This window comes from Anoplolepis gracilipes, chromosome 12 (genome assembly GCF_047496725.1).
Source record: "Anoplolepis gracilipes chromosome 12, ASM4749672v1, whole genome shotgun sequence".
Classification (NCBI taxonomy): domain Eukaryota; kingdom Metazoa; phylum Arthropoda; class Insecta; order Hymenoptera; family Formicidae; genus Anoplolepis; species Anoplolepis gracilipes.
The window spans coordinates 1,181,118-1,196,766 of NC_132981.1; the positions used below are offsets into that span (position 1 = coordinate 1,181,118).

The 15,649-nt window shown below is 31.2% G+C and overlaps 1 protein-coding gene across 7 annotated transcripts; it reads right to left on the reverse strand.

Moving 5' to 3' along the window:
* Nucleotides 1-70: 70 nt before the first annotated feature.
* On the reverse strand, nucleotides 71-11,647 carry Fmr1 (fragile X messenger ribonucleoprotein 1 homolog). 7 transcript variants are annotated; one of them, XM_072903681.1, is made up of 15 exons: nucleotides 11,508-11,647; nucleotides 10,973-11,025; nucleotides 10,001-10,151; nucleotides 9,663-9,826; nucleotides 9,362-9,527; nucleotides 9,164-9,234; nucleotides 7,772-7,843; nucleotides 6,120-6,267; nucleotides 5,844-5,981; nucleotides 5,194-5,232; nucleotides 3,950-4,093; nucleotides 3,513-3,723; nucleotides 3,191-3,406; nucleotides 2,729-2,830; nucleotides 71-1,925 (listed from the first exon to the last, which is right to left on the reverse strand). In XM_072903681.1, the coding sequence occupies exons 1-15, from the start codon at nucleotides 11,556-11,558 to the stop codon at nucleotides 1,738-1,740; spliced, it is 1,914 nt and encodes a 637-aa protein (XP_072759782.1). In that variant the 5' UTR covers nucleotides 11,559-11,647; the 3' UTR covers nucleotides 71-1,737. The 7 variants fall into 7 exon arrangements, with proteins under 7 accessions (XP_072759782.1, XP_072759784.1, XP_072759783.1 ...); XM_072903686.1 differs by having other exon boundaries at nucleotides 1,755-1,921; XM_072903683.1 differs by lacking the exon at nucleotides 7,772-7,843.
* Nucleotides 11,648-15,649: the final 4,002 nt, after the last annotated feature.

Here is a 15,649-nt window from a genome sequence, read left to right on the forward strand (position 1 = left end):
TTAGATGAAAATATTTATACATTGTTTATATTAGAGGAAGTTGAAGGTTCATTATATCAAATGGCCAGTCTATGTACAGAAATGTTTTATTCTTAAATTATGCACAAATTGCAATCAATACAAATGTATCTGAAACAAGCAAGTTGGGGGATATCTCAGTTTTTTTTGGCTGCCACAAGAATATTCAGATAAAATGGCAGCTGTTTTGTTAGGTGTCAATATATTGCATCAACCACCATGTGTGTTTTTGCAAAATTCATGAGACACGTCCGATTAGTTGTTGTCATATCCGGAAGAAGAGAGACAACTGTTTTAAATTGATATAACTGATTTTTTAATAATATTGTGTGTGTGATAATCAATTTAAAACAATTGATCATATCTATTTTATAGCTTAGTATAGTAAAGCTAGTTTATTTGTTCAGACATCCACATTTCGACTAAGTAGTATTATAGTAATAAAGGTATGCGCTAAATCTGCACTTTAGCTAGATATCATAAAACATGTATCATTCCTTCTCTGGCACATCATACATTGGTATTACTAAGTATACGTTTACTTTCTTTTTAAATCATGAGAAACAATGCAGAAACGAACTTGATATCAAATCCTAAAGTTTGATATAGTATGCTTAGACTGTAGTAAAAAGTAGAAAAAAAAGAGAAAAAGAAAAAAAAGACTAAATTACGTGAAAAGTGTATTCGGAAATAAAAACCGACTCCTTGTGCACATCTGATCGTGTTATATTCGAATAAGTCATTTTTTTCGCAATCATCATGATATTATTAATCAACACTCAGCATTGAAACATAAAAATCTAGTGTTGTTAAATATAACTCTACTAATATAATCATAAATGAAAAACTCAATTTTCTCAAGTAAATAGAAAGGAACATCATTGGGAATACCTTTGAACCAGAATTTTTTTACAGCTGCCGCCTACACCATTGTTAGAATTAACAACGGAAATTCATTTTCCTTGCACATCGATCGAGTTGCATCTTAGTTATGTCGCATTCGTTTTAATTTTCGCAGAATTATGTCTGATAGAGCGAAAACAGATGTTAATCAAGTAATTAAGGCATTTTACTTTAATACGTAACGTTCACGACAAATACGCTAAATATAATTTGTTAAAAAAAAATATAATGCTATCAAAGGGATGAACCAAATAAATTTGAAATTATAGTTATTGTAAGTACTATAAGCGCGACATATCTAGATGAAACCTACTCAGAGCGATAATTGACGTACGAGCCGCGATTATCCAGCCTAATATCGGATCATTAAACGTTAATAAGTGACTAAGGTGTACTATAAAGTACATCCGAAGCACTGCCACATAAGTTAGGAGCTCGGTATAAAAATGAGGCACAGTTTCACAATCAGGGAATCCTTCTTACCAAATGCTATCCTCTATCTCCCAATGAATGTATCCATATATCAAACATGACAGTGTAATTACCATCATTTAAACTAAACCATGCATTGGATATTAATATGTGTCCTTAAATGTGTTTTAAGGAGAATGACGATTTCTTAAACTGTCGTATTCTTATATTCGGTAGCAAACAGTCTTAACAACGAGCGTAGACTAATCATGTCGCGTTCCATAATCGTGTAATCCTTGCGTCGATTGTATGCGTCATGTTACGTGCTGGGAGTTGACAGCTCTCATCAGGTGTAACGTGTAGTAGCAATGTTGGTAGCAATTGTCAACAACCCCAAGTGGTTGTTTAGCCACTGGTACCGTTAACCAAAGCTTCCTTAGGCTTATTGCTCTGTTGCATACGAGGAGGACGAGACCGATGTTCTCTTTGGCCTTTAGGTCCTTGGGAACTGTTGTTAGACATAGAAACGTCGTTCGCAGGTGTCCCCTCCTTGCTATTCATTGTTGATTGGTCGCACGGGCCGGCATTACTGCCTAAACAAATGCATAGATTAACTCTGAATGTTTTCGTATACAAACGTATATGCCCAAGGTGTCTACTCAAATCTTGTAAACAAATTTTTATTCAAAATTCCAAGTAAAGAGAATATTTTAAATTTATTCTTTTTACTGTAACTTTGTAAAAATAAGATTTTTTATTGTATGCATTTTCTAATGCTTTTCACTTATACGAAAAGAGAAATTGCTTAAGTTTCAAATATTAGATTTGTATTGAAATTTACTTGGAAAAAAAAACTTGTAGATAAACATTTTCCATTTGCATAAAATTTTTATTAATTTTTTTTCTAATAAAAATTAAGACATTTATTATTATTATATATAATATATAATTATTATTAATATATAATAATAATTATTATATTATTGTATTTATTATTACATATTATAAATTATGACTTTATCATAATAAAAATTATAATACATATTGTATATTCAATAAAATATAATATGTTTTAAATATATTTATTATATTTTTTAAAAACACAATTCACATAGCTTGGTTTATCAACAGATTGCTTGCAAGAGTAAAATTATTAGAGAGAATTTTTTAAAAACCTCCTTAATAAAATTCCATGAGAATTTCCTAATTTTTTCAGATATAAAAATTATTGCATTAAGAATTCCAGGAAGTAGACACCCTGGTATAAATATATGCGCGTCAACCTATATAAAATATGTGACAAAAACATGTCTGATAAATTACTTGTTAACAATACTATAACCGATCGTCCTAAAGAATCATCATCTGCAAACCTGCCGGCTAAAGATAAGATTACCTGTTTGGTTATTACTTGTTGGCGTTGAACTTCTTTGTCGCGAGCGTCGAAGTCGTCTTCGTCTTAATCCTTTAGATCCTCCTTCCACACTTGATACTGATTCTATACATACACAAACCATTGTGACCATCTGTGTGTTTGTTGCATGTGCAATAAAAGCTAATATATTTACAAATAGAATTAGCCAAAGACAATTGAAAGTGTTGCGCATACGTTAGTAGCATGCATTGGAGTTAAAACTCGACGATTAACATTAGTGTTAGATGGTCACAAGAGTTTGCTTGATACTTCATGCTAATCTCAAAGCGTTATAACACGCCATATCTTTAGGACGAAATGGTTATAACTGTGATTACAAATGTACACACACATACGCGCGCGCGCGCGCATACACATACACACACACCCTATATATATATATATATATATATAATTTATTTATTAATTAATAAATATTATTACCTCTATCAATACTCGAAACATCTTGGCTGTCTAAAACAGTATCCTCGTCATCAGTGGTACGACGACGTTCATCTCTACGATCTCTACGTTGGGTTGGAGGACGACCTTGCCTGCCGCTCATATACCCTGAGTTACCGGCGCCACCCTGATGGCCGCCTCTTGGCGGTAAATCCCGAACACGATCCTCGTTGCTATCTAAAGCATCTCTACGTAATCCTAAAAATTTTATACAATTTAAAAAATATATTAAAATTGATAAAGTTCGTTTATCAATATATCTTGCCGTCCTTTCAATTTAATGTATCGAGTGTAATAATATTACCAGCATTATGTCTGGTGGGAGCTCTACCCCGAGAGCCACGTCCTCGAGACTGGCCACCACGACCACCACGGCCGCTGACACCCTCCTCCGGTCCTGTGACCATTCCTCGTCTTGTTGGTGGAAAACTAGGCATCGGTCCCGTAGTCGATCCATGCATGCTTCGTAGTTGTTGATCAATTTCCAATTTTTCTTGTCGAAGTTGCTCTACTTCCTACGAAATACAAATCATGGGATAATCCCTCGATATTCAAATTTATCTTATTAATTTATTTTATTTTATTAAATAAAATTTATTTTATTAATTTATTTTATTGATTTATTTTATTAATTTATTTTATTGATTTATTTTATTAATTTTATTTTACTAATTTTATTAAAATGTGATTTTATGAGAAATATATTAGAAATTCAATAACAAGTATCGATGTGTATTTTACCTTTAAATGTGCCAAATGGTATTCCAATAGAACTTTGGCATTGGCGATACTTTCAACAGTCCCGACAAAGACAAAGGGAACCTGACCTTCCTCCCGTGGAATCGTTGGCTGAGGTTCGTTGTCTCCTTCTATTTTTACCCTTACCTGAAATTCGTAGTTATTAAAATTGCGCTTTTTAACACTTTTCCAAGTATACGAATTACCAATATGAGACATTTAGAATCGTATTTCATATCCATACCATCAGTTTTCAGTCACTGGCGTTTGTCATTTCCATGAATAGACTTGTTGACTAGTCTGTGAAAATTTGCTTAAATATTCTTTATATTTTTTATTTATCCCAAAAGGGCTTTTTGTTTTTGAAAAAGTTATTTGTCAATACTTTTACCTCTTCCCTCAGATAAGATTTTTTTTTAAAGATAATGTATGTATATTGCAATTGTACAATTTTTACATTGATTAGATCATACATTAATGTGATCACAATCTTTTTTTTTAGAGATACATGAAAAGGAATAAATTGAGATTTTTTAAAAATCTGATCAAATATTATTAATCATATAAATAATATTATTATAATATTATTAATCACATAAATCAATTATATTTTTGTATTTAATAAGAAATTGAGATATATAAATTCTGTCTAAAAAAATCACCCATGCGTTAAATTTATCTAATCCCATCCATTTAATGTATTTCTATTATTTATTTAATAGGAGCAAATACCATGTCGTATCTTTCCAATTGTTAACAAAATTTTGAACAAAGTAAATGGATTGTAAGAGAGCATACTTTTAAACAATATTAAAAATATAATAATCGATGACAAAAAACAAATGCATGGACATGGAACAACTTATGCGTCAAATATTATTTATAACACATGTACATTAAGGTCCGTATACACAATGCACATTTAGCGGCCATATCATGGACTATCAAGTCCATGCTAACACGTTGAATGCAAGATTCTGATATTTCAAGGCAAATAGCATTCATAATGAGATAATCACATTTAGTGCTAAATGTGAAGTATGAATAGAGGCCTGATTTTATATAAATAAAAGACAGTTATTATTATTATTATCTTTTTTTTTGCTTTTTTTGATACAATTTAAAAGAACTGGCCCGAGTGGTTCATGTAAGATTTGCGAGTGCTTCCAGACATCGATAGATATGAATGACTGATTAAATGAACTGAATGGAATAAAATCACAAACAATAGAAAATGACATACTTACTTTATCAATATGTATATTCCCACTCGAGCCAGTTGTTATCTACCGACAAAACAGACAAGGTATATCATATATCACCTAACGTCTCGTGAAATCCAAGAAAAAAACTTCCATTTTCAATTGAATATTACATCAATATTGAGTCGTACAGTTTTTTTTATAACCCGACGTTAACCATATCTGAGAATTTGTGTATATTGCAATATATAAGTAGAATTATAATAATAATATCGCGTTATACTTAAAACGCAACGTTAGAGAAATTTCGGATAATTGTTACATACCCTGAGAGATAAACATATATCAGTAGACGTAGAGGATCTGTAAAGTATTACATGTAATCTATATGTATATTAAATTTAACAGTTTTAATAAAAAAATTATATTGTATCAACTGAAAATGAAAATTGATATCCTTATATAATATTTTCAATTGTTTTCTCAAACACTGTCAATTCAGATACGAGAAACCCTACCTGATATTAATTCTGAAAGTATTAATTTAACATATACATCCATACTCACACACACATATACATACATATACATACATACATACATACATATATATATATATATATACATGTATGTATGTATGTATGTACGTATCTAGACTTATTATGTATATCAACTAATAATAAAAATATACTTACAACCCCACTTTTGTCGACAATTTCTTGGATAATGCGACCATTTTTCCCAATGACTTTTCCTACCAAAACCCGTGGGACTTGTATAGATTCCTCACTGTATTCCAGCATAGATCGAGCTTTTTTAACAGCCTCATGCGTCTATAATTAAGAAAAATATTGATAAGTCATATCATCAAATTTATATATTTTTCAATTATATACATAAAAGACATAAAAATTTTCTAAAAATAATTTATCTTATTGTTAATATATCATAAGTAGAATTTATATCATTACCTCTCCATATATCTTAAATGTGCATGAATTTTCTTCTAATTCTATATTTGTAATGCCATCAACTTTTCGTGCCTGTTGAATATTTGCACCATGAGCACCGATAGCTAGTCCCATAAGGTCTTCTCGGACATTAAATTCGTCGGTATATCTACAAAAGAAAACATAAAATAAATTTTTTTTTTTATTGAAGGAATAGAAAGTGTATCAAAAATTAAAAAAAAATTTTTTAAACTAAGAAATATTTTATAATAAATTAAGAAACATTTTAAAATTTACATCACAGTTTAATACATCTAAAATTCGTATGTATAGATATTTTTACTTTTTCCTCTGTCACTATTAATTATTCGCGATTTATAGCTTCAAAATTGTAAAATAAATTTTTTAATGAGTATTATTATTTATTTTATAATATAATTAGTTGTTATTACACATGCTATATAAATATAGATCAATATTGTGGAGAAGCAAACCAATGTGACATATCTTCCTATAACATTATCCTTGTCAATGGCTTGCATTTTGGCAGATACAAATTAATTATTTCTATTAAAGCTGTAAAAATGACAGTTTCGCATTGTATCCGATATGTCTCAAAATGATACAATAGCCATGCAACATATGTAAATATACAATTAGAAGCGAGAAACAATTTAAAATATTTTCTTAAAAATATACCTTTATAATAGAAATAAAATTGATTAAAAATATCAGATATATTATTAAACTATACGTTACATGCATTCATTAATTAAACAAAGTGTGTATTCTAATACACTTTAAAATCTCTTTTAAAATAAATAATATAGAAATATGCTCTTTGATATCCAGTCATTTCATTAAAAGATGAAAATAGTAAAAATAATCTGACGCTAAGATTGCAGTATATATATATATTTTTATAAATACACACTCGGATCATTATATTATATTAAACAATAATATTAATTTTTATTTTCTTAAGAAAGGAAGCTGTATCAAATTTGCAAAATTGGAGCAATATAATAAAGAAATCATTAATTAGTGTACGCCAAACATATCGCGATATATTAATATTACTTATAACTAAAATATATATATTCTTAAAAATAAAAACCGTTTTTTAATTAATGCTTTTTCATAATATTTTTAATGTGTATCTTGTACACATTTTTCTAAGAACACATGGGATAGAGCCACCATTTGCATAAATATATGTGCAAGAGATATGGGATATGTATATCAGTGTTTCTCAAACATTGGCAGGCCAAATTTCCGGCGTGATATAAGATAAATAATAAAATCAACGGATCTACTTTATATATGTATATATATATATGTGTGTGTGTGTGTGTGTATATATAACAGAAAATGAAATCGGGAACTGATCACAGCTACACGTATAATATATGTCTGTCGGCTATCTCACCAATCACAATCGCAAGATCTTACTACACAGCACATAATAAATGGAGAAAGATATATAAATAATTGTTTTATACAGTCATTATACTTGAAGCACATGGATTTCAGTGAGTATGTATACTACACAACGCTGAAGCATGCACGTTTAAATAGTGTAGATATTTATTTTCCGTTTGAAAAAAATGTAAGTGTAATCTTGTCATACAGTAAGCTAAACTTAATTCTAAACCACGCTGCTGTGATCTCACCTTGAATTTGTTTTCACTCCTGCCTCAAAGTCTGAGACACGCTGATATATAAAGTTTGAAGATCTAAATTTGCTGAAATGAGAATGGTGTAACTCAGTGAAAACTCATTTATTATAAGATGGCCCTATCCTATGTCCCTGCCATTCTGTCTGTTTGTTTTCTTTATTAATGCATGCAGACACTACTGTGTATAAACTTTGTTATTCAAATTTATTTTAAAAAATATTTATACGAAATTTGTTATATTTATATTTTTATATCTGCACATTTTATAAAAATTTCGGAGAAAGAATAAAATACATACTCTTTATTTTAAAATAATGAATTTGGAACTTTAATCTTTGGATCTTAATATGATTATATTTATGTTAGTATTTTTTCAAAAATGATTAATTTTGTTATAATATATAAAATATATACAAAATGTCTCTCATCTGCCATGCATTATTTCCACACATTATGAATTCTAATAGATTACCTTAAAACTCTAACATCTCTAAAATGTTTTCTATAAATTTTGTATATAATTTTTAATTTTTTTGTTGTTACTCTTTTATAATATTTTTGTATTTTGAAGACATAATATTTAATCTTTTTATATTTTACTTGCCAATAAATTTTTTCTAAGGTGCATATCTATTATATATTCTTTTAGCTGGAAATATATCTAACATTGAGTAAAAAGTCAAAGGCAGTATAAATTCAAGGAGTGATCAAAATATTTATATAAATAATTCTGTAATAAATTTAATAGATTTTGATTAAAATAATTCATTAGTTACCATAATGTAAAATATTTAATTAGCATACTTAAGATAGCATTCTTTCTTAAAGAAAAAAAAAAAGAAAAAAAAATATATATATATATTTCAGTAAAATAATAATGATTGTGTCTGCGATGCATATGATCATGCTTATGATCTAATGTTGTTTTAGCGGTAGGTATCTGCCATAACGCAAGGGAAAATGAATTAGTGCACATAAAATTTCTTATTGTACTTGCACCTGTTTTGTTAAAACAGAAGAAAAATCCAGAATAAATAGTTATATATGCGAGGTTCAAAAATGTTAAATTTATCAATATTCTACCTATATAATCGTATTAAATCGTGATAAAAAGATATGAAAGAAAAAGAAAAGATGTATGTATATAATAATAAACACTATTTATGTGATGTGCCTATATAATCACATTCATGAAGTTACGTGATATATTAAAGCGAACATATCAATTAATAATTAGAAATCTTGTGATCTGATTTTTCTGCCAAGTAAATGCAAACCACAGACAGGATGGTAACCAGGACAGTACATGGACAAGGGCAGGTAAAACAATCTCACAAGATTTTTTTTGTTATTTACAAATATCAAAAAGTATTATTAATAACTTACCCCCCTATTGTTTGAAGTTTAGTAGATTCGAGCTGACGCGCTGCTTCTTCTGTTCTCTTCAACAGCAAGACCTGTAAAATATATGTAAAGACAAAATAATAAGACTCATTTTAAGACACTTTAAAAGATATTATCTCAGGTTATATTTTAAAATTAGATAAAAAGCAAATTTTTTTTATTAATGTAAAGATAATTTACCTTTTGCGATAAGTTTCTAAAATGCATTTCTTGGAGCATGCTACTGTGACGATGTATATTTTCATGACGGGAGATGGCCAGCAGTACTCCTCGTTCAGGCACATATCGGCACACTGCCGCCCCTATCGCCTTTTGAAATTCCTTATGTGCATTGTCCATCTTCGCACTGTAAACAATATGTAACGTATGAGCTTAATTACTCTGTTTATGTCTAATACAGGAATAGCAGAATTAAAGTTATTATTCAAAATTAAATCAAGATAATGGAATAAATGATTTTCTCTTCTTTTAAAATACTTACAATTCTCGGAGCTCTTCAGGTACTTCAATTTCGATCTTGTGAAATGTATTCTTGTCAATAGGGGAATTTGGATTTTTGGCTCTCAGTCGCTCACTAGCTACAATTTCAGTATATGTATATTCCCACCCCAAGTATTCAACTACTTGGAAGCCTCCTTTACTCATCTAAAAAAATTATGTATAATTAAATAATAAAGATTTCACATTTAATAATATATAACTCAAAGCATATTCTTCTTTTCCAGTAATATTTCTCACAACATACATATTTAACAATATATATTAATAATATGTAAGCTTTGTATTTATCAACACTTGCTAACAAATTGCTTTGCGCACCTTAATAAGTGCCTTCCACCAGCCCCACGCTTCCTGATCATTAGATCTAGAGAATACTTCAATCTCCTGATTCTCTTGAAACTCCGTTTTGGAACCATCTTTTGGAGGTAGACGGACTTGAGCAAATGGGAATTTCGATTCAGGTTGCCAACTAGAATGTGTTATAAATTTAATTAGAATGTATAAACTGTATAAATATTTTATTTTGCATTATTTTATTGCATGTAATATTTATGTTATAAAGCAGTGCAAAAATATATACTAATTTTTTTTATAACTAAATCTATTAAAAGCATTTCAATCTCTAATAATGGACTAAAATTCTTCAGCATACAATAGCATGGTAAAATTATAAAAACTATATATATTTCCTTAAGATATTGTATATTAAAATCTTACTCATACAAATATAGATTTTAATTTATTATATATTCAAATATTTGTGATCGTAACATTTTATTGTGAGAAGAAAGTTTTTTATCTACTTTGAATTTATTACATATCTGGTCATATTTCTCATTACTATTATTTGACATATAAAAGGAGACACATAATTAATATTTTACAAATTGATAAATCATATAATTACAAATATTACATATTGTGAAAAAAAGATTTTAATAATAATATAATAGAAATGTAGGATGTTTTACATAATTATATGCTTTATATTGAATAAAACTATAAATAGATCTTTAATAATTACCATATGCATTTTAAGAATTTTACAGAGCAAGATAGAAGGAAGCTACCAATAAAAGAGTGTTTTATTAATATATTGCATAAAAGCAAAGATACTTGATTTCCACATAATAAATTTTCGTTAATGCAAAAAAATATCTTATTGATATATGTGTATGTATATATATATATATATATATATATATATATATATATATATATATATATATAAAGAAATACAACACAAGCTCTCTTGTCAAAATCTAATTGAGTCGAGAGGGAGAAACTTACTCGTTCTCGAAAGTTACCAAAACTTCGTCGTCAAAGACATCGGTGACAAAGGCCTGGAAAAAAAGTCATTAATATACGAAGATAATATAATGTGAGCTGTCTTTACAAGAATCAAAAAAGTGCAGCTGCAGTTGAATATAAAATATCGCGAAACTCGCCCGAACTCGCAAGAGGAGGAAGAGGAGGAGGGAGAGGGGGAGACGAAGGGCTACGATGGTATCGGATTTTTTTTTGCCAGGCATCGCCAGACGAAAAGGATTCCCGGTGGATCGACGGCGACGAGGTATCGAACCGACGAACGCGACGAGATACGAGGAGAAAAATATCACACACGCCCTGTCAAACGACGACGACGAGACATGGCGTCGGAGGAAGCCGCGTTACCCTCTCTCGCGAAGGATTTCCCGAGGAGCGTGCATTCGCGAAGTACGGGCCCCCGCACGGTGTGATTACGATTGTATCGCGCCACATGACACGGCCTATCCGTCAGCGGAGTTCTTCGTCCGCTCCCGCGTATACTTTTCACAGAACGAACCTTATAATACGCTCCGTTTTCGCCGCATACTTCGACTGTGAGATCCTCCATCTTGCTTTTGTGTGACGGTTCCCGTGTGCGGCTCCTTTGCAGGCAGGCATGCTCTGGAAGAGCGGGCGCTCTCGCGCGAGTGCGAATTTTCCCATCCACCAATCGGGCGACTCCCCTCCGCGACGCCGAAGTGGTATTGGGTGGCCCCGATCAGTGCTGCCAAATGTCAAACCTGCGATCTCTACGTCAGAGAAAAGTCCTACTAACTCGTATCAGATTGCGCGTTGAAAATTGAAGATCGAAGATTATTTGACTAATCAGAACGAAAGGAACTAAAATTCTTTATCCACATTGGTCAAATTTCAATTTTTAAGCTTCAATCTCAATCTTCAATCTGCAGTCATGGATTCAATAAAGCTCGTATCAGACTACGAATTGAAAATTGAAGATTGAAAATTAAAGATTAGAATTTGACTAATCAGAACAAAAGGAACTAAAATTACTTTGTCTTGATTGGTTAAATTTCAATCTTCAATCTGTAATCTCAATTTTTAATGCATAGTCTGATACGGGCTTAATAGCAAATTCAATCGGAACGCATTAAGATGCCTTTTCATGCTGACGCTCGACGCTCATTTTTGGCGTCAAAACAGATTACGTGATCAAAATTGACGAATTAGTATTTTTATTTTTGGTCACGTGATGTCTTTTGACGCTGAAAATGAGCGTCGAGCGTCAGCATGAAAAGGCACCTTTAAAGTCGATATTAGATCACAGACTTCTATACTATAACTAGACCGCTAACTTCCTTATATATTAGATCTAAAAAGTGACCCCGAAAAATATGTACAACATTAGTAGGATAGAGAAAAGGAGGGGATAGATATATAATATGGCTACTATAGAAAACTCGTGTGTGAGTTTGCTTTAAATTCAACCAATCAGCGTGACTGTCATCCTACTAATGATGACGCATACGCATAAGTTTTGTACATACTTTTCGGTGTTATGTATTTTGTCGGAGTTAGCACCCATGTAGCACACGTTCGTTTTATAAACGTTTTCTAAACGTATCCAATATTTTTTAACCGTCAAGCACCAATAAGAAACGTTTCAACAGAAACATTTTTAAAATCATGGTTTAAGAATCGTATATTTTACGTTTCTATAAATAGAACAAAAATTAATGTTTTAATTCCAAATTATATATATACACATTATTAAAACTGTACTTATTAAGATGATGCCCAGATAGCACAGAAAACTAAAAGATGACGAAAAGTCTTTTTAAGTTATCTTTCTGACAAGGCTAAAAGATGTCTAAAAGAATATCTTTCTACTTACAAAAAAAGTAATATTTTAAAAGATGTCTTCTAAAAGTCATAATTAATTTTAGTCTACGAAAAGATGTCTTTTTGATCATCTTTTCGACAAGATAAAAAAGATCTATTTTATAATATACGTGTTCCTTTGTTTGCCGCTACGTGGCGTATTCAGACTTAAATAACTTGTATTCAAGTTTTCATAACATGTATATAAAGCCTAAAAGAACAGATATTAAAAGTATAATTTAAATTATGTCTTTTTTGTTAGTTTGACTTCTTATATAATCTCGACAAGAGATTCAGAACATGATGAAAATAGATGAATTATATCCATATATGTATTATTTTATTGAATCTGTGAATAAACAAATTTTTCACAAATAAAGGAAAAAAACCGTATTTTGACAGTTTCTTAAACGTTTTTTTTTGTTAGAGAATGATGTTTCCCTTAACGTTTTTTAAGTGGACATTTTAACCAATTAGAAACGTTTTCAAAAGCCGGTTCTAAAACGTTTCGCAGAAACATTTGTGAAACGTTTTTGAAACAAATATGTGTTACTTGGGTAGTTACTAAAATGCTGCTGCTGCTCACTGCTCATGAAATGTTAGCTTTAATTGGTCAAATTTCAATCTTCAATCTTTAAGGCCGGGTCTACAATAGATGTAGTAAGCCCTAAGCCGTAAGAAATTAACCAATTACAATTAACTTTAGAGAAGAATAATGAATATGATTGGTTCATTTCTTACGACTTAAGGCTTACTACAGTTATTGTAGACCCGGCCTAACGGTCTATCGGAGGCACTATGGAGACTCCTATCGGCCAGTTGCGAACTATGGATTCGTTTTTATCGTATTACCGCTAAAACTAGAAAAAATCGCAATAAAATTATAATATTTTTAATCAGCAACATTGTCTGCAGGTTCCTAAAGAGCGATTTTTTGGAAAAAAAATCGAAATAAAATTTCCAAAAATGTGCTGCTAACCACGGATCAGCTGCTTCTTGAATTCGAATTCAATTTATTATAAATTTTTAAGAGTCAAATTGCAAAATCCGGCTCTTTAAGAACTTTTCAATCTTTTGTAAAGAATATATTTAAAAAAATAAAAAAAAAAAATAACTTTTTCGAGGCTAAATACGAAAAATTTGAATATGGCTATCTGTACCTAAAATACAGCTAACGAATCGATGTTGGTAGCACCGCTTGCTAAGGAGAGACAATGAAAGACAATAACGTCGTCTTTGTCTTTCTTGAAATGGAATGATGTTTGTACGCATACAGTATACAGACTTCAGGCCGCCGCACACACTTTTACATAACGCATAATGCATATACATAAGGAATTCGATTGGTTGAATTCCTTATGCATGTGTTATAGACCAATCGGTTTCTTTATGTATGTGCATTATGCGTTATGTAAAAATGTGTGCGGCGGCCTTTCTATATACAACTAGACTGCTAACTGCGGCAAAGTCACAGACTTCTATATAATACTAGACTGCTAACTCCTTATGTATAAGGCAGCTTTAATTTTATGTACAAAGAAGTTTGTATGACATTTCTTTCTGCGCATGCGCTGTGAAGGTGCGTGTTACACGTATATATATATACATACTAAGTATGATGATCAAGCTTATAAAAGATATAAAATAATTGCACATTTGTATCTCATAATTTAATATTTATATTTCTTACTTTTTTTACTAACACGACATGTGTTCTGACAAGAATTAGAGACCGAAAGCAGGTTAGAAATACATGTACTGATCATAATGGCGTTGGCACATGTCAGCGCATGCGCAGAAAGGATCACCTTAGCGCTAATAGTATCTCCCCGAACGCGCTCTTAGTACATAAAATTCGAGGACACTTTATATAAGCAAAATCTAGGGAGTTAGCAGTCTAGTATTATATAGAAGTTTGTGGGCAAAGTACATAACACCGAAAAATATGTACAAAACTTATGCGCATGCGTTATCATTAGTAGGATAACAGTCACGCTGATTGGTTGCATTTAAAGCAATGTCACTCACACACGAGTTTTCTGTAGTAGCCATATTATACAGGGTGTCTCAAAATGACCGTATCACCTCTCGGGTGCAGGTAGAGCGGGTTAAATAGAATAGAAAAGTCCTGTGCCATTTTGCGATTTTCAGAATAATTATTGAGAAATTAATTTATAAAGATCGGCAAATTCGGCGCGAGTATCAGCCCGCTGCAAAAAAGATGGCGAAAAGGACGGCCTACCACAAAAAAGATGGCGAGGAAGACGATCCACCGCTAGGCCGGTCGCTAAATAATAATCGTTAATCTATTGTTCTTATCAACGCTTCTCGTCTATGCCCCTGGTAACCGCGAGGCAATGGCGCCTACTTACGCCGCGCGCGCTTAACGACCGTCCTTAGGGCCGTCTTTTTCGCCATCTTTGTTGCAACGACCTGATACTCGCGCCGGATTTGCCGATCTTTGTAAATTAATTTCTCAATAATTATTCCGAAAATCGCAAAATGGTACAGGACTTTTCTATTCCATTTAAGCCGCTCTACCTGCACTCGAGAGGTGATACGGTCATTCTGAGACACCCTGTATATCTATCCCCTCCTTTTCTCTATTCTACTAATGTTGTACATATTTTTCGGGGTCACTTTTTTTAGGTCTAATAAATAAGGAAGTTAGCGGTCTAGTTATAGTATAGAAGTCTGTGATACGGACGGGATCCGATAGCGCACAATGCTAATTGGCCAATGAATATTAGAACCTTCTGATTGGCTAACTGTGCTGGTTACCCTAGGCATCGGTCAATATGTATGGTTGTGTGCTATCGG